Source organism: Lygodium microphyllum, chromosome 23 (assembly GCF_053477565.2).
Source record: "Lygodium microphyllum isolate KBCC chromosome 23, Lygodium_microphyllum_v1.1.10, whole genome shotgun sequence".
Classification (NCBI taxonomy): Eukaryota; Viridiplantae; Streptophyta; class Polypodiopsida; order Schizaeales; family Lygodiaceae; genus Lygodium; species Lygodium microphyllum.
The window spans coordinates 107,056,618-107,077,353 of record NC_141157.1 but is presented as its reverse complement, the minus strand read 5'-3'; the positions used below and the strand labels follow the sequence as shown (position 1 = coordinate 107,077,353).

At 39.2% G+C, this 20,736-nt stretch overlaps 1 protein-coding gene across 3 annotated transcripts in view; it reads right to left on the bottom strand.

Annotated features, from left to right (window-relative positions):
- Positions 1-807: 807 nt before the first annotated feature.
- LOC148016594 (NEDD8-activating enzyme E1 regulatory subunit AXL-like) overlaps positions 808-20,736 on the bottom strand; it is a 57,109-nt gene continuing 37,180 nt past the window's right edge. Inside the window, exons 12-15 of one of the 3 annotated variants that reach the window (XM_087664727.1) lie at positions 3,218-3,325; positions 2,795-2,875; positions 1,607-1,787; positions 808-1,514 (exon numbers count right to left, since the gene is read on the bottom strand). In XM_087664727.1, the coding sequence (XP_087520853.1) occupies positions 1,431-1,514; positions 1,607-1,787; positions 2,795-2,875; positions 3,218-3,325 (454 nt within the window). In that variant the 3' untranslated portion in view covers positions 808-1,430. The remainder of the gene's footprint in view (positions 1,515-1,606; positions 1,788-2,794; positions 2,876-3,217; positions 3,326-20,736) is intronic. The other 2 variants (XM_087664728.1, XM_087664729.1) reach the window with 2 other exon arrangements.

Genomic DNA, 20,736 nt, shown 5'->3' with positions numbered 1-20,736 from the left:
ATCACCCAATTTTCTTCCCATCTCTGTGCAATAATTCCTGCTTTGCCAATGTACCTTGGCAACAACTAGCACAGACCTACAAGTGAGATTAGAGAAATAGAAGCAAAATGTTGCACGCAAGTATGCATTTCACGAGTTGATGGACTTGCATGTTTGAAGAAAGGGTTATAACATTGCTTGGGAAACTTCAGCTTTGCTAAGATGTGATAAATGTTTCACAATCCTTGAAATCGAAGTGATATATTCTTTTGGAGAAAAAGAAACCCAATCAAAGCAAAATATCCCATCAGCAATGTGATAGAAGTAATGACAGAAAATGCCTTCATTAAACATAATCTGAGGCCCATTAATAGTATAGGGTAGGATAGATGGAGAAGTCTCATAGGTTCTTCACCACCAAGTCAAACAGGTCCGGCCACGAGATGGTAGACTGAACATGGATTCTTTCGGAGGTGTTATTGATAGAATCTTCCCTTCTTTGAAAAGCAAGGTAAACTATGAAAACTGATGCTCTTTATCCTGCCATTTTCAATTGTGAAGTGTTCTTGTCAGTTTTCCTTACCTCCTACCAAATATCCTCCTTGATAGTGCCAAGTTTGGCCATACAGCAAATACCGGGAATGCTTAATTCAGCTAAATTAGCCGCTAAAATGGCTTTTCCAAGGTTCATTGGAGTGCTAGTTTGTCTGAAAATCATCAAATATTACTAACATTGGATGAATATGAGGATTCCAGTTCAGCTGTATATTTCAATTTCAGTAAGAAGTGCTTGTGTTAATGTATACACTAGACATTCTGTAGACAAGCTAATCATAAAACCCCAAAACATAGTGCAACATCAAAGCAAAGCTGCACGTATGACTCCATAGATTTCGGTACACAGGCAACTAATATATCTGCAGGATGAGAGTTGGACAGTCTGAATAACCTATATCAACCAATATGCGACAGTTTCAAGCAACAGCAGTGTTAAGTTATAGAGGCACATCTCTCTCCTTTGATCAAAGACAACCCACACCATTTGATTAGTGGGAATCAAGAGTGGAAAGCTGCACTTTGCTCTTCAAAATAAGAGGGTTTCATTTTCTATCCTCCAGTTAGTTAAAAAGGGCAATTGGGCTTCAAAAACTCAATGCAACTTTAACAAGTTACTTGAGAGCAATTGAACAAAAGCTCTTCGACAGCTTACTCAACACTGCAATGACTGGCCACCAGCTTGAAGATTGGTTCTTTATTTCAGCACTTGGAAATTCCCATCAAGAATTAATTTACAGTGCCAAGTTGAAAGGTCACACAGTCAACAAGAATCTAAATGCCCTAAAAGTGGCACTATACATTCTCTGTACTAATAGACACTTGTATTAGTTGCCTGCAAAAATGTTCGAACTCTTTCCAGCTTTCAGGATGCTCAGACATTTAAACAGAATGTTTCAAAAACACAAAACTGAGGTAGTCGAGTCAATGCCATTGTAAATGAGTGTACAAGAAAGAGGCGTGAACTGTTTTGTGATAAGCTGCAATAGAACACAGACAAATTACCACCCAGTTAGACTGTAAATCATGGTAAGAAAGTAAAATGGCATTGACACTTGACTTTGGAAATTACCTTGATAGCCTCTTGAGATGCTATGCCTCCAATAATCGAGGCTACATTGTGGATTTCTGCTGCTCCAAAACGGCAAATTTCAACAACAAGGTCCTCAGATATGCTAGCACTGGTAATCCCCATGTTGTTTAGAAGTGTATTTGATATAGTCTTCAACTTCACGACATCTTCTCCCAGGTCCCTAAAAACATTAAATAGACGCTTAAGAATCATCCATATAGTGGACACAAAATCATCTTACTAGAAAATATGTATTCATGATTGGAAGCACAGAGACTAAAGCATGGCTATATTTGTAGGTTTTCTTGTTGTATTTTAATAACTTCCTGTAGGAATATCGAGCAAATATACCAAAACATTTTGACATGCATGCTATTTCCAAAACTCTTGTAACGGACCTGTTTTGCTGTGTATAAAGATGGAGGAAACTACCAATTTTCAACAAAGAAAAGCGTAATAATCTGACCAGAAAAGATTCATTGTAAACCATTCTGAAGATCATGGGTCTCCATCCTCAGTTGTTCTGGTATGGCTCTTACCAGAGGATCAAGAATGCATTAGTGGAAGATTGGCTGTGATGCATGTTGTTCTGAAGAGTGAACATTCTTATGTGTGGTTTCCATAGCACCATATATCCCTAGTTGCAGATATCCATGTTCACCCTCAATGTAATGAGTGTACATTTTAGCTGGCTCATGTTCCCCTCTCAGCAGGAAGAAAACTTTGACCAACAGTTGTAGTTCTTATCTTACCCTGGTTAAACAGGCTCAGTAGATCTAGACAGAGGTTTTGGATGAAGATATTAATTTGAAATACTCTGCTTGATATTGTCGAATACACGTGACCCGAACCCATATATGTCCAGGCTACACCATATTGATTAGAAACCATCCTGTTTACATGTTTTGAGGTAAGAAATTTCTCATCACCAAGATGTGAGGAATAGAACCAGGCTTTCATTTTTTACTAAGATAGTTTTCAGTATGCGAGGCATTTGCTATAGCATGAACAAAATAACCATTGTCTCCTGAATCAATTCCCAGAATCTGGAATGATGTGGGTATGAGGTATTGTTGAGAGGACTTATTCTGCATACCATTTTTCACATACTGACGTATGGATATCCAAGCATTAAAACACTTGATATGACCATATTACAAGAATAGCTCTGAAGCTCAGAAGACTTACTCCTCAAAAGCACCTGGATATCGATTGTAAATATTTGCAAATCGATCAACCCCTCGAAGAAGTAAATAGATCATTGTATTACTGCAAGCAGATAACTGAATGTGTCAGTACCCCAAATACATGGATAACACTCAAAATGTGCAATTTAACACACAAAAAGGATAGAAAACAATCCAAGCTATGGTAAAGCAGTTCATTTTGCAGATAGAGAGAAAGCAATTTGATAGCAAAAACCATGATCAGTAAAATTCCATTGTATCCACTGAACATCTACCTTTGTAAAGTGAAAATGTGTTCTTTACAATAATTTTTTGACTTTTAAGGATTCTAAGATGAAAATGCTTGTTATAGGCAGTCCAGACTTGTTACTAGACAATTATGAAAAGTAGTTATCTACAATATATCTTGTTAAACAGATCTCACCACAGAAGCAATGGGCAATCATACATGTCCATGGAGTGGAGAAGGCTGCTTTTTTCCTTCGCTTCACCACCAATAAGTTCAGCTCCATTTTCCGCAGAAGAAATGTCTCTTATAAATTCAGAGAAAATACAAACTTGAAAATTAATATAAACAGTTATTTGCTTGAGGTTTTGCATCACCCAACCAGCAATTTGTAATGAAAATAAAGAGTCAGTCATCAACTTTCCTGAAGCTTAACAGAAAAAAATAAGAGTGAAGCAGGAAGTCAAAAACCAGATGATTAAGAGACTCTAAGGCCCTGGGAAACTGAGTTTTATGACTGCTTAAAGCAACGCACAAAAAATTCCATACTGGATCCGGGACCCACAAGTAAAGGTTTGCATTCTGAGCTTCAGCAGAATATAGAAATTTTAGACTGGGATGAGGACCGAACCCACAATTGTCAGTAAACTAGGCCCTGATTGAGACATGAGAAGTAACGTTGTCTTCTAATTCTAAACGTGCGTTCACATTTTACCGAGAACATACTGTCTCCAGAGAAACTAGTACTACTTAATAATAAGGTAAGCAGTTGACAAGCTTTCAATCCAAATATGCCGCAGTTGCAGACTTGCACTAATATGTGTTCTGCAACCTACTTGGTACTGAAAACCCTCGAGAAAGAAAGATTCTCAAAAGCTGATGCTGTGGGAGCCAAGTAGGAGCCTAACTTAGATCTAATTGATTATTGTATGTATGTTAATCAAATTTGGGCACATGACAAGTATCGTGTTTGAGGGAGACACGCACACAAACATAGAAACATTCACTCTTTTTTTGTGAAACTGCTGTTTATTATCTCAAAAACAGAAAGGCCTTCATGACAAAGTATTTCCCACTAAATTTAAAACTGTGGCTAAACACATCCATATAAGAGAGATCTAAATCATCCACATAGCAGCAGTGATATAAAATGTACAAACAGAAAAGACTTCATGACAATGTCTTTCCCAAAAGTTACAGAGAGATCTAAACCACATGCAGCAATCATATAAAGATTGTTGCAGCAAGCCATGAAACTAGCTGTAAATCTGATATGAAAGGACACCCATGAATGCTGATTCCTTCAAGTCCAAAAAGTTCACAAAGACCAAAATCTAGTTAAAGAACAGTGAATGTTCAGATAATCGAGCTTAAAACCTGCCAGATTACCAAAAGAATTTCCCAAATCTTTGTGTGAGGAATCTGGCACCAAATTGCCAAGAAAGTCTATCCATAAAATCTCTATTGAAAAGGCCATGTGTAAACAGATAAAGAATGGTCTTATCACACCAAAACGCAAACATGCCCACCAACTCACCCACCAATCATACCAACATGAAATGATGAGATCAGCAGCTTGGGGAAACACCATTTAAAAACACAAAGGAGCAGGGAATACATTCCTAATGGGTGGAACGTTCCTGCTAACATTCCTGACAGGCATTCCTTGTTAAGAACATTCCTGTTTGGCAGTTTGGGGAAACACCATTCAAAACACATACAAGCAGGGAATGCATTCCTAATGTTTGGAACGTTCCTGCTAACATTCCCAACAGGCATTCCTTGTTAAGAACATTCCTGTCTGTCCTTCATCAAACATAAAAATTCTTGATATTTTTTTACCCTTCTTTTGTTTAACAATTGTTTCCACCTTGTTTTCCACCCCTTTATTGTCAATTTTCACTTATGTTTCCTCATTGTTTGCTGCCAAATGCCACACATGCCCTCTCTCTCGCACATGCGCATACCAAAAAAAAAAAAAACAAAATAGGGCATCACTCATGGTTCCATTACCAGTGTAATATGGTCTTTAAAGTGATCCTTTGAAAGTGTCTTTGTATACTTAGTGAGAAATTATTAATTTTACCTATTCTTATGCATTGTCTTCCTAACCCCAAATTCCCAAAATGCGACCCCCATTCTTATGTCCTTTCACATTCACGTTCCCTATTCCCCATTCCTCATTCCCACTAACTATGTATCTATGTGTGTTTACACATGCGAGCGCACACAGATTCAACCTTTCTTGACAACTTTCCTCATGTAAGTGAGCTCCATATTTACTAGGCGATTCATATTTTGTCTCCTCAATGAATAATTGAAAAGTTGATTAAATAAAAGCAAAGAGTCTCACTTGTATACATGGTGAATTGCAAATATACACTTATATATCGCTATTATACTTCTAGAAATATTCTTTTTGTCCTTCCAAGCCCCTCTATACAATACTCAACGTCTTATGGAATAATAACAGATAATTCAATCAATAGTATTACTTAAATTTAAGGATAACATTTTTATTCGATATATTGGGATTCTTCCTAACCCTTTGTTTGGATGGTAAAAGCCCTGACCAATGGGTGAAAGGCCTAAAAGCTTAACATATACAATGAAGACTAAAGTCTAAACCTTGAAAGAGGTGGTAGATAGATGGATCCAGTTCTGAGCCTCGAGTGGAGGTAGACTAGGTCTAAGCCTTAAGTGGTGGAGATTGATACCTTAGCCTAGATTCTAGAATGATGGAAGACATGAAAAGCACTAAGGCTCGTGAACAGATGAATATCAATACACACATATACTTCCGGTGTGCAATGTTTTGCGTGGGGTGCTAATCAAGTACACAAAAAATGAACTCCTTGAATAACAATCATGCACTTGCCGTCTTGCTTTTGCTTTTTGCTTGTGCTTGTTTCTAATTTTCTGCTTATGTTTATGAGTTGGTACTCAATGAAAATAGCATTGTAATCTAACTAATATAATGGTGGTGGTGGTGTTCTGATTCTCTTTTAACTTCAAGTTGCGACATTGAAGTCTTGCCACAAGGTTCTCCTTTCACTAATAAACTATAGGTCTTCATTTTTATGTCTATATTCCCTAAAGAGTAAAGATTCTTACACATGTCTAATCTCCTTCAGAGCTTCACAGGAGTTTGACAGTTGCATTCAGCTGTAAGAGTGCACGGCAGAAAGGAAAGTGAACATGGAGAGGAGGAGATCGGGAGAGAATGCAGGTGAGAAAAGGAACAATTTGACAGCAAAGGCTGAATGGTACAAGGTTGCAATGGTCAGCCCCAACACACAGCTCTACACGTCAATGTGGGTGCCAGATAATAGCAAGGGGACGATAGAATGAGGGATGGCTAATCACGAACAAGGACCAAGGGCCAAGCAACAAGGAATGGTGGCTCAATGACGAAAGAAAGAGGTTGCCACATGAAAGAAAGGCCCAAAGTAAACTGTAATCCTTGAAGAAGCTCCTCAAGATCCTGGGAAACCCCTCGAAAAGACAAAGGGCCAAGGAAATTGAAAATCCACAGCCGCCTCACTAATATCGTCCTTTGCTGAAAGCAATGGAGGGTACAAGGGAACCACAAGAGGAGACAATGGGGGATGGAGCGGAACCTGTGGGATAGATGGTGCACAATCACAAACATGGACGGTGATAGAAATTTGCCTCTGAGAGGATTCTACACAGTCGAAGGAGGATAGAGCATATATACACCCCACTCCTACCAACCTATGACTAGAGTGGCTCCTAAATAAAAATCCTCAACAAAGACAGCCAAATCGGGAAACACAATGTGGGTACTAAGTCTAGTAGGGCCATAAACTGAGAGAAGAGGGAAGCCCAAGTCTGAAACATGTAGGGCCTCAAAAATGAAGCTTGATGGATGGCCAGACAAGAGAGGCAAAGTGCCAACACCACTAATAGGCACTGAAGAGATGTCACCAATAGTGACAAAACCCTTGGACGAACGAAGATCCTATAATAAATCACTTCATGGAGGCCTAGGACTCCATAGCAACAAAGAAACGTGTTTCTTTGAGTTTGAAACTTACAAAATGTTTCTTCAAGTAATAAATATTTCTAATAGTAAAAAAAAGATAATATTTTTATTTTTATTTTTTGGTGAATTGGGACAAAAAACATGGCTTTTTTGACAAAAAGTGTTGGGCAATGTTAAATATGATGATGATGATGAGTAATGATGGGCAAGGCCTCAATATTATGAATGAGAGACTTACTTTTTTGAGATTTTGTTTTGTTATTGGACTCTGTCACTGTAGTATCTATTCTTGTCTAGAGAGTTGACTATTATATGACTTTAGTTTCAACTTTGACATAAGTCAATAATGGATCATGGATGTTTAACGTATCATTCTCAATTAGCTCTCATGCATTATCACTTAAAGCTCAATTGGCCCTTTTTTTTGTTTAAAAGAGAGTTCCATAGAGGTTTAAAACCTCTTTTCCTAGTTAAAATTATAGAAAATCCCTATTCTAAAAACCCATGTTTCTTATTGTACCACCTCTTGAAAGAAGCTTACAAAATATATTTCTGGCGTTTCATTTCTAAGCATTTCTAACATTTCTAGCTACTATGTAGGACTTGATGCACTATCAATGAGCCAAGGTCACTCAAAAATCCAAATAGCCAAAAAAGCTTCTCCACTTCATGAATGTGTAGAGACACATACTCAAATGGTAATAGCTAGAGTCAAAGTAGGGTAGACAGAGGCTATGAGAAGGGAGAAAACCAGTGTAGAACACATCATATGTTGGTGACGGAAGATGTAAGAGAAATGTTATAGCTAGGTCCTTCAAAGAAATGTTTGTAGCAAGGGATCCAAGCTCATCCCGAATCTCCTTCATCCTGCGAATGTGATCCCTCATCATAGGGGAATCTGCGATAAAGAGTTTTCATAGCTTCAACTAAAGAAAGAGTTGATGCCCAAATGTCTGGATCCGATAGAGAGATGTCAATCTCTTCCAAACCTCTACAACAGTGCAGATACATCTTACATGCATAAGTACAAAATGTGTACAACTTAAAACGACAAAAGATCGAGCTCTCGCATTTAGTCAATCCCATAAAGCTCTAGAGTCCAGAGTCACACAATCACGAGGATCCACAGAAGGTTGGGATATAGGTACAATAACAAAACCCCAAAGGTCATTAGTATCAAGGAGGCACTCGATTTCACACGACCTTAGAGGATAGTTCGTTCCATCCAGCTTCTCGGAGGCAGATAGAGAGAGAGGGATAGGCACCTTCTCAATGGGTCCCGTCACTACCAATTGGAAGCTCGAAGCCCCGAAAGAATACAAAGGGAGAACGATAAGATGGCGGTCAACCTACACAATCATCGACACGATCCCCCAAAGCATACACATTAGCCATAGATGTCCTTCCAAAAAAAAATACTTCCAAGTAAACAAGAAAAGATGTTGCAGCTGGGTGTGATCCACCTATTCCGGGTCCATCAATCTGTTGATCGAAAAAGGCCTGATGTATAGTAATGCAGACACGCAATATCCGAGGCAAGAAAGGGATCTTGATGTTGGAAAAGCAAGTTGCATAAAAATGCAAAATTCACGGGCCGTTTGATGATGCCAGCAAATGTAAACTACCCTTCAACTCAAGAATAAAGCCACCTGAGTGCTACAACATCTATCCAATGTAAGTGCGCGAAAAAACGTGAGAATGAAAATACTTTGAACTTAACCAACTTGATTAATTATCACCCTGCATATTAAAGAGAGAGAGAGACACGCCCACGTCCACGCGCACGCGCACAAAAGAGTCGACACCACACTAAGACGAAAATCAGCCCCTCCCTCCTTTATAGAAATTTATTGAAACAAACCACAAGCACCAAATGCTTAAACCATACACAATTGACTGATTTGCTACAATTCTGAAAAGTAGAGTTTTGAAACCCTAATTTTTGCAAACTCCGAGCAGCAAGCTGATTTTCTTCTTTCGTACTTGAATTAGAACAAGCTAAGTAGAAAGTACTTCTTGGGTCAAAGCTAGATAGGAGAGTACAAAGCATGTGGCTGAAATTTCAACATGAGAGCTTATTTTAAATGAAGAGAGAGACCTCCAATATATAGGTATGGTGCTTGGGTGCTCAAAAGTGAAAAGTAGATGCTACAAATGACTAGTATTTGCTAAAAATAACAAGTGTAGGGACACTTGTCTCTTCAAAATGACACATGTCCTATTCTAGATACCACATGTCACTTTTCTAAAGAAAGAAGCTTCTAAACCTTCTACTCTAAAAATCTCTCAAATGGTTAAAATTTTGAGATAGCTATTGAAGACACAATTGTTCTTTGCAAAATCTCAAAGCCTTTGAAACGAACAAAATTTTCATATGAGCAACTTTCAAAAATAGTAACCTCCTAAATTTTATGAGTCGCCAAATATAGCTTCTGGAGAGCATCATTATATAGATTCACCAATTCATAGTTTGTTTCTTTGATCACGAGCATTTGGTTTCACTTTCTGAATCTACTCATTACATGGGCTTCTAGTCAATGTGACTATTTTAGTGTAAAAGTCTTAGTCATTTAAGCTTTCTAGTCAATCTAACCGCCCAACTAAACTTTTAATTTCTGTTAGGCATCAATGACAACCCAAGTATAATTATAGGGCATTCTGATCATTAACCACCCTTGAATAGAAAGATTAATATTTAATCATATTTTGAGACACCTAAATAATACAAATCACCTTTCAAAGTACATGACTATCACATTAATTTGGAATCATTGAGCCGATATGTCTTGGTAACAATTGACATACAAAAGGTTTGTTACACCAACGTGAAAACGCAACAAATGCAGGAGAGATTTGTACAAAATGCAGCCTGAATATGGTCTGTCCCTGTAAAATGCAAACTAAAATGGGCTATAAACATGCCGACATAGTCAGGTATGATCCTACCCTCATCAAAATGCAAGGTGTTGGTCTAAACATAGGTGAGACAATGGTTGTTCTTGCAAAGAATGTGCCACCTAGGGTAGATGGAGACCTATAGAGTCCAAACACAAAACGAAGCAAATGGGAAGCAGATCTATATAAAATGCAGCTTGTAGAGAAGGTAAATAACACCAGACACAATATGTCATTGGAGAAGGCGGCTTGCCCTACTCAGTTGATCAATAAAAGCAAGAAAATCCCACGTATAGAAGATGTCTGTTGATTGGAATGATCGACAAACTACTCCTCACATATCTCTGACTCTCGCATGTGGCTCTAATATCAAACTATATGGAAATTTGAAGTTGATATGACAAATGTGAAAGAATGGATTCAATCAAGTGTGGCCTTGGAGAGTGGGTTACAACTAGTGGATAGCAAGCCACAGGGTGGAGAGGGGTAGCCAAGTTTGGAAGCTTTGTGGCATGATATGGAGGATGTAACATCTCAATCCTCCAAATCCCAACTATAGCCTCATTGCCAATCCCAATTCCAACCTTTTTGTCAATCCCAACCACAACCATACTACTCATGACAATCTCATTGCCCCCAAGGTAGCCACCCCCACACTTGATGTTTTGGTTCCTTCCCTTAGGAAAACTCTTCAACCTAGCCTTTAAGGCCTTGTGAGAGTGCACAACAGAAAGGAAAGCAAACACAGAGGAGGAGGAGACAAGAAGAGAATGCAGGTAAGAAAAGGAACCATCTGACAGCAATAGTTGAAAGGTGCAAGGCTGCAACGATCAGCCCCAACAGGCTGTTAGCAATCTAGTCAGCTCATGTGTGAGTCTAGGTTATACGTGGCATTATTAGGTATTTTATGCTGGCCAACATGCTACCATTCATGGCATTCTTTTGGCCTATTTATTCAGGCCTACCTCCACATTCATTCATCACTTGCAGATCCAGTGCATGCCTTGTTGAGAGAGGAAGCTGGTGCCAATGTCCACGCAGCTAATAACACGTTGTACACAATTGTCTCATGTTTGGTATATGGTTTCCATTTTCCGAGCACCTCTTTGAGTTCTCTTCTTTTGCAGTCTTCTTGTGTTTTCTCTTCTCTCTCTTTTGTCATGTGTTCAGTAGTCTATTTCAACATTCTTTCACACTTCCATTGTTACATCCACTTCTCACATGGTATCAAATTTTAGGATCTCCGTTTCAAGTGCTCTTTTCTATTGATTATAGGTCCGCAAACTACTCTTTTTGATTGTTCTCTGCCTGCTGTCCCCTTCTCTCAGCCTATCGACAGCTGTCTACTGCCACTCGCCTGTTTCCAGCCTTTTGCAGGCTGCATTTATGGTTCAGCTGTCTACATCTTCATTTCCTGCTGTCATTTCTTGTTGATTCACTGCACTTCATGTCGTACAGGTCTGTGTTTTGTTGTAAAGCTGCTGCATTTACTGTATTTACTGTGTTTGCAAGCTAGGCAACAGTATTATCTGGCTTTTGACAGAGGTTCTTTGCTGTAATCCATCTCTTTTCCCTATCTTTGTAGTTGTCTTTGTGATTAGCTTATCTTACACTACATGTGAGCTCTGATCAATGGTCTATGATGTGCTTTGACTATCCTCTCTCTCTCTCCTCTTCTTTTCCTTTATTTTCTCTTCCTATCCTTTCCCCATGGCTCCCCCCTAAAGTTCTACTGATAAAAAATTACATGGCCCTGATTATCTAACATGGAGTGCCATTATGAAAGCGTGGTTTGTGCAAAAGTGGTTATGGTACATTGTGTCTGGAGCTTTTGAGTGTCCTAAGCATCCTATTCCTCTTCCAATTGATTTCAATGAGGACAACTATGAAGAAGCTCTACTCACATGGCATAATGATGATGCTTGTGCTTATTCTGCACGCACTTAATGTATCTCTAAAGAAGTTCTTCCAACGGTAACCTCCTATAGGACGTCTTTTGCGATATGGGCAAAGCTTCAAATGTTATGCAAGGCTTCTTCGACTATACATGCACTTACCCTTTATGGACAACTCCAACAAATGAAGTTTGAGTCAAAGGACACCATTCAGTCATTCTTGCTTCGTGTTATACAAGTACAAGATCAACTTCGACACATGCAATCCACCCTTCAAGAGGCTCATCTTGTGGGGACTGTACTCTACAAGCTCCTTCTGAAGTTTAATAGACTAGCTAGTGCTTTGTGGGCCCAAACGTCATCGATGCTAGTGAGTTTTACACATATGTCCTCAATGCTACTTGAGCATGAGGCATCTTTGAGGTTACAAGGGAGGCTTTCATCCCAATATGGTGGCTCTAGTGAGGCCTTTGCAACTTCAAAGAGGGGTGACAAGAAAAAGAAGTTGAAGACATAGTGCTATCACCGTGATAAGAAGGGATATTTGCACAAGGATTGCAAACAATTAGCAGCTTTGAGAACAAAGAAGGAGAAGAAGCAGCAACAAGATACAAACTCCTCTGTTGAGTTATTCACCTCCTCTGACTCCGACTCAAATCCTCCGAACAAGGCCAAGACCAAGGTACGAATAGAATCATCTTCTTCAAATTAAGGGAAGGGCCTGGCAGCCCCTCCTCCTACTTTCTAGTGCACATGATGCGGTCATGCCCCACGACTCTCCAGTACCAAAGAGGGAATGTGATAGATGTTGGGGTAAAAGGCCTCTGGGCATGCCCGTGTACTCTGTGACCGCCCATTCTTTATTCATATATAATATGATAGTGCAATAAGGATGTCAGTTCAGTTGGACAGCACCTATATTGTGTGTACTCTTCTCTCCCGCATCTTCCTCTTCTCCTTCTCCACTACCATTGCATCCCCTTCAACTAATATCAGAGCTTTGGATCAAAGCTTGATCATGGAGCTTGACCCAGCATTACTTCAGCCCGGATTAAAAAGCTAGAGCTTGGAGCTTCAATGCCATCCATGGCTTCTTCCCCCCGAGGTAAAATTTCATCTCCCGCCTCTCCCCGGACCTCATAGGCTCTTTCCAGGTGTTCCTTGGCTTCTTTGGGCACCTTGTATGCCCCCATTTGCCCCCTTATCCTCAGCATAACCAGCTGTGACATTAATGTGACATTAAAGTGATATTTAATGTGACATTAAGGTCACAAATATTGAATGTGACATTAAAGTGACATTTAATGTAATGTTAAGGTAAATCTAGGGGAACATGCACGAGAATGACCGTCCGGGCTCTTGGGCGTCCGAACGGGGTTAAGGGGAGCCTAGAGAGTAAAAGAGTCCAAGAATAGTTCTCCTCTGTGAGCACGAGTCCGTTTCTCCTCCCAACCTCGCCTAGATAAGTGCTGGCTCCTCTCTCCCCGTTTCCTTTGCCAGCCGTCTCCTTTTGGTGAAAGGGGCATGAAAAGTACAAATCTTTAGAGGTCTTGCACATGGATGTACAACATAAGTGTTGTATGTCAACTTCTATGTGGTAGCCTACTTTTGGGCCACATGATTTACTTAGAGTACATGGATCAATAGCTGGAAAAAGGGTTAGAGTCATGATTGATGACTCTGCCACACATAATTTTATAAATTATGCACTTGTCAAAAAATTGAAACTTCCCCAACAAAAGAGTGGACATCAATATGTTGTTCGTATGATGCAAGGCCAAGACAATAAAATATGGGATACAATGGTATCCAATTTGGAAATTGAGATTCAAGAATATAAAGACAAACTCGATTTCCAAATAATGAACATGGAAAGAGCTGATATTGCTCTAGGGAGGGAGTGGCTATGGGGATTGGAACCATCCTTAAAACGTAGTTATCACCATAATACACTGGAATTTGAAAGGGATGGTAAGACTTTTGTCATTCAAGGTGAACATGAAGTATCTGATAATCCTTTGCTGTGTTCTACTAAAGTTCAAAAGCTGATAAAAAAGGAAGTTTGTGAGGTATATATGTTATGGTCTCTTCCTGTACAGAACACTTTTACTTTCTGTAATATAAAGCAACAATTTTCTTATGTTTGTGAGTTGAATGTTAATAATGAATTAAGTAGTTTGTTAGATGATTTTAAAGATGTGTTTCCTTCTGATTTACCAAGTGGCCTTCCACCAGATAGGGGTGATATAAATCACCCAATTGATATAAATAAAGATACACACCCTATTTCTAAACCACCGTATAGGTTAAGTGAAACACAGCATCAAAAAGTTGAAAGACAAATTAAGGATTACTTGAATAAAGGGTTTATTCAACCCAGTAATTCACCTTGGGCTTCACCAATTTTATTGGTAAAGAAAAAAGATGGTTCTATGCGACTTTGTGTTGACTATAGAGCACTTAATAAAATAACGGTGAAGAATAAATTTCTTATGCCCAGAATGGAAGATCTTTTTGATCAATTACAAGGGGCAAAATTTTTCACAAAGATAGATTTAAGATCAGGTTATCACCAAGTAAGAATTAAGGCACAAGATGTTTCCAAGACAGCATTTCGTACTAGATACGAGCATTATGATTTTTTGGTGATGCCTTTTGGCCTCACTAATGCACCAGCTACCTTTATGAAGCTGATGAATAGTGTTTTATGGCCCTATCTAGGACATTTTGTAGTAGTCTTCTTGGATGATATTTTGATCTTTAGTAAATCAAGAGAAGAACATTTGGAACACTTACAATTAGTATTCCAACTGTTAAGAACGCATTCCCTTTATGCGAAGAAAACTAAATGTGAATTCTTTGCACAAGAGATCAAATATTTGGGGCATATTATCTCGAAAGAGGGAATCAACATGGATCCAGAAAAAGTAAGGGCAATTATTGAATGGCCACCTCCAAGGAACCTGGAAGAGCTGCAGATCTTCCTAGGTTTATCTGGATTTTATCGTAGATCCATTCGAGATTATGCCAAAATAGCTATTCCAATGACAGACCAACTTAAAGGGAAAGGAAAAAGTTTTAATTGGGGAACAGACCAAAATGAAAGTTTTCAAAAACTTAAGGTAGCTATTGCTACAGCTCCAGTATTATTAATAGTGGATCCCAATAAACCATTTGTGGTTGAAGTTGATGCCAGTGATAAGGCGATAGGCGCGGTCTTATTACAAGAAGGTCAACCAATTGCTTTTGAAACCAAGAAATTCGATCGTGCAAAACAGAATTATTCTGTTTATGAGAGGGAGGTGTATGCAATAGTACATGCAATGAAGAAATGGAGGCACTATATGTATGGTGCCAAACTTTTGATTTTATCGGATCATGAAAGCATTAAGTGGCTTAATGATCAACCAGATTTACACGGGCGTAAAGCCAGATGGGCCGAACTCCTCCAAGAGTTCGACTATGAGATAAGATATAGAAAAGGAAAGTATAATATAGTAGCTGATGCACTCAACAGAATGCCCATCATTAATGAATTGAGTTTTACTCAGTTCACTTTCAATTTGCTTGAATCTTTAAAAGGGAAATGCCAGGTTGATCCAGCATATTCCAATATATGGGAAGCAATAAAAAATGGGGATCCAAATGAAAGTGCTTCTACTGAGGAAGGAATATCTGAGGATGTTCAACAAGGAAATGGAGCATCAGGGGTTGCTCAAACTGGATTCAAGTGGAAGAATTTTACCATTGATAATGGTTATTTACTCTACAAGGGTAGGGTATGTGTCCCGAAAAATACAGAAATAAGGCGCCAGATACTCTTTGAGTGTCATGATACCCCTAGTGCGGGACATCCAGGAGTTAATAAGACTTATAGTCTTATTAAAAGGCAGTTTTATTGGCCTGGAATGAATAAGGACGTCCTTGACTATGTGGTCAAATGTAATAAATGCCAGGTTAATAAAGCTGAAAGATTAAAAATGGGAGGACTTCTCCATCCATTAGAAATTCCTTCGGGAAATTGGAGAGTATCTCCATGGACTTTATTGTTGCTTTACCTAGAACACAGAGGGGGCACGACTCTGTGTGGGTGATTGTGGATAGGTTAACCAAAATGGCTAGGTTCATTCCAACTTCAACTGATGTTAAAACACCAGAATTGGCTAGATTGTTCGTAGAGAACATATACCGATTGTATGGCCTTCCGGCAAATATAGTTTCTGATCGGGATAGAAAATTTGATAGCCATTTTTGGCGTGCGGTATTTAGGAAATTGGATACTAAACTTAGCATGAGTACGGCGGATCATCCGCAAACAGATGGACAAACTGAAAGGGTTAACCAAATTCTTGAAGATATGCTTAGGGCATATGTAAGTAAAAGGCAAACTAATTGGGAAGAGTATTTACCGATAGCAGAGTTTGCATATAACAGTGCCAAGCACTCTTCCACTGGATATAGTCCATTTATGTTAATGTATGGGTTTCAGCCCAGAGCTCCTTTTGCAATAGGACTGCATAAGGAAAAGGTTCAGGCAGCTAAAGATTTTTTGGAGGATATGAATAGTATGTTAAAATTTGCTCAAGAAAATATTAAAAAAGCTCAAAATCGCGCTAGAGCATATGCAGATCCTCACCGAAGAGACATCTCCTTTGAAAAAGGAGAATTGGTCTATCTTAAGGTGCCTGAACAAACTAAAACTATGAAAAAGGGACAATGTCCAAAGCTTTCACCAAGGTATTGTGGTCCTTTCATAATACTTAAAAAGGTGGGAGAATTGGCTTACAAGCTCCAACTACCTGCTGGTAGTAAAATACATCCAGTTTTTCATGTAAGTAAATTAAGGAAGAAGCTGGGTGATTTGGATAATCTAATCTTAAATGATGATATTGAGGAGCTATTCAATGACCAATCTAATCCACATGAACCAGAAAGAATATTAAATGTTCGTAATAGACGAACGAGGAATACTATTTATCAAGAATGTTTGGTTAAGTGAAAAGATTGTTCAGAAGAAAGCTCAACATGGGAGCGAGTAAGTACTTTAAAGAAAAGGTTTCCCGATTTACAGTTAGACCTTCCAAGTATCGTTTTCGAGGACAAAACTGATTCTTAAGGGGAAGGAAATGTGACATTAAAGTGATATTTAATGTGACATTAAGGTCACAAATATTGAATGTGACATTAAAGTGACATTTAATGTAATGTTAAGGTAAATCTAGGGGAACATGCACGAGAATGACCATCCGAGCTCTTGGGCGCCCAAACGGGTTTAAGGGGAGTCTAGAGAGTAAAAGAGTCCAAGAATAGTAGGACTCACCAAAAGGGGACGGCTGGCACAGGAAACGGGGAGAGAGGAGCGAGCACTTATCTAGGCGAGGTTGGGAGGAGAAACGGACTCGTGCTCACAGAGGAGAACTATTCTTCTTCAGGCTTCATCGTTTTCTATCTTTTGCTAAGTCATCTTTCACCAGCATACCCCACAGTAGCAGCTCACGTTTTTTTTTGCACCTTTTAAAAAATGTGGTTCAAAAATTCCATTTTTTCTCATATCTCGGGCATCCGGAACCCGATTTAGGCAAGGTAAGAGTCTAACTTAGGGTTTTGCATGCTCCGAACGCAATGGTGATATCAGATCTGTCAAATTCTGATCACAAAATCTTTTGTAACAGATCTGAGTTGATTTACAGCAAGAAAATGTCATGCTCTTAGCTTACGTGATGCTCCTGAGGGTTGATATTTGATGCCTAAATGCTTTAGGCATCAAATGCTCTAGGCCTAAATGCTTTGGAACTTAGTTTGAGCTTCCATAGCTCGATTTATGCAAGGATTTACTACTGTACATTATTTAGGCAACAAGGTTTTATCAGGGACGGCTTATGCATAATGCTCTTTATTGACATTCGGGTGTTTTGTTGGGTGTATTGATGCTTAGTCATCATGGTTTATGCCCGGATATGCTATTTGAGAGCTATTAAGCCTTGATTTGGATGTGGACACTTTGTTGTTGGTTGGGATTTATACTACCTTGGTTGACAGGTTATTTTACCTCCAGTTTGGTTATGCCTATGGTCTACGGGTGAAACTCCCGAAATGCTTTTGAGCAAGAAGTAAAGCTCAATTATATGGTTCACTATCAATTTTTTGTTTGCAGCTGGCATTCCACTTATGACTGCTTATGTCTAGGCTACCCATGTGGATTTATGTCTTGGTGGATGCTTCTGGGTTCGGCTGCAATATGGTAGGTGTTTGGGCTTGACAAGACTTGCATTTGAGGACTTTTGTGGAGCAGTTCGACATTGATTTGGTTTTTTTCGTTACAACCTTGGATGCTACTTGGCCTTATGCTCCAACGTTATGGATCCCTGGATATTTGGTTAATGCAGACATGTATTAAGCAAAGTTGCTTCATTGTCTTGGCAGAGTTTTATTGAGCTTTGTACGCTCATTGGTGCTTGGATTTATTGCGGGTTATTTTGGTCGATTAGTGAACTTTCAGTGCTTGGGCTGCAATTATGGCTTTCCTACTCCTCTATTGTCTAGCTTCTATGCTAGTTGGGCTACTGTTGCCCGTCCATGTTAGAGAGCAGATGCTATGTATGCTTACCGTCTATGCACATGGTCTACTATTGTATACCTTACAGAGCCACTTATTTGGATGTTGTTGCATAGATGTTTGGGTTTCTCCTAGAGCTTGACTCTTGCAGGATGCTTTGCCACTTGTCAGTCTTTACTTGACTTGGATATTCCTAGGTGGCATGATGTACTGCAAAGCTATGTGTATGCATATGGTTATGGGCTGATTTCAGCGCTGAATACCATATGCTCTTATGACAAATGTCTTATGCTTTACCGTACTGTGGTTGGTTATGTCATGCACTTGGCTACAACTCTTCTTCATGTAGGAGCTTTTGCATCCTTGGTTGATGCCTTTATGTCCTCTAATCCGTTGAGGTTTCATGAGCCTTTGCAGCATGCTTCTACCACTGATGTACTTGCAAATGATTGTCTTGATGAGCAGGTTCTCTATGTTGGGACAGCCCTAGACTCTTTGAGTTCCTTTAATGTAGATAGCCCTATTCATGATGACTTGGATTCCTTGTTGTCTTCTATAGGTCCTTCTACTTCAGATGTTGTTTGCTTCCATTGTGGGAAGCTTGGACATGTTCAAAGAAAATGCTTTAGACGAAATAGAGAGCAGCAAAGACAGAGACGGACTCGACATGAGCAGAGAGTCAGAGATATAGTAGACATTGAGTTTTCCCTCAATGTGGATGGGAAAGGCAAGAACCCTCAAGCTCCAAGAAATGGAGAAGTTTACAAATGTGTTAAAAAGATCCTTACAATGACACACTCTTGCATTTTATACTTCAGCCCCAATTAAGATATTTTTCCCTAAGCTAAAGGGTACAAAAACTATTTTATTATAATTTTCCTAATATTACATGAGATTTGACAGTTGGTGCCATGGTTTTCTCTGTATTTCTAATCTATTTCCAATATCTTCTCTAAATTTTTGTCTTTGATTTGCTGTTATTAGTGTTGATGATGTATTTTCATGTTCCTATGTCATTATCTTTGAGTTTTCTATGAGTTGCTTGATACATTATTATGTATTTTCTATGTTGCCTATAGTAGTGTGTTGTATTCATGTATGAGGCACTACAGTCTTATTATGCATTCTGCATAGATTAAAGGTTGCAACACTTTGGCGATCCTGCCATTATCATCTTGAACCTTTGGTTTTAAGCGTGTTACCACTCTTACTAGTGGTGAGGTACATGCAGTTACCCATGATGATACAATTGAGCATGTACTCCTGTCACCTTACTTGCTCAGTGATCAGGCCTATGCGTTTGATTGGCTTTTGGACTCTATGGTATCTTGTCATGTTACCCCTCATAGAGCATGGTTCTCTTCTTACACAGAGGTTGACAGATGTATTGATTTGGGCCTTGAGCAGTCTTATGCTATTGTTGGTACAAGGGATATACACCTAGCTTTGCCTAATGGGACTTCTCTTATACTCAGGGATGTTTTACATGTTCCCATGCTCAGTAAGAGCTTGATTTCTGTCAGTCAATTGGATAATGCAGGATATACTATTTCTCTTCAAGATAGGTCATGAAAGATCTGTCCTGGTTGCTTGGTTTTGGCCAGAGGTTCTAGAGTTGGTTCTCATTACCCAGTGCATGTCTTTCATGTGGGAAATTCTATGGTTGCAGTTATCCAGATACCACATGCGTTGTTATGGCATTATCGCCTAGGCCATATGCACCACAGAGAGATGGAGATCTTGTCTCGTTCAGACTAATTGCAACCTCCTATGTCACTTACAGATCTTGATGCTTGCCCTGATTATACTCTTGATCCTTGCAAAGCCCCCTTGGCTTATGGCAATCGTACGAGGCATGCTCCTCTAGATCGTGTCCATTGTGCAATATATGGACCTATGCCTTCCCAGTCACTTGGTGGAGCATTGTACTTTCTGACCTTTGTTGATCATGCTACCCACTGTGTTTGGGCTTTTCCCTTGGTGCAAATTGAGGATGCTGCAGTTATGCTTGACAGGTTTATGGATTCTACTGGTAGCAGACCTAGGTGCTTGTAGACGGATTATGAGAGTCATGCTCTCTCTCCTACCTTTCGGACCTCTTGTCAGCAATATGGCATTGATTTCTTATGCCCACGGTATTATGGGATTGATCATGGCATGTACCTGACCCTATGTTTGAATGCTGAAATCTGATCAACATGTGTCCCTGTAAACAAGAGATCATCAACATATAGACAAATGATCAGCATGGATCCCCCCTCTTTACATAAGTAAAGGGTAGACTCAAATGAGCTGTTTATGAACCCTTGGCTAAGCAAAAAAGCATCTATCTTTGTATACCAAGCTTTAGGAGCTTGTTTCAAAC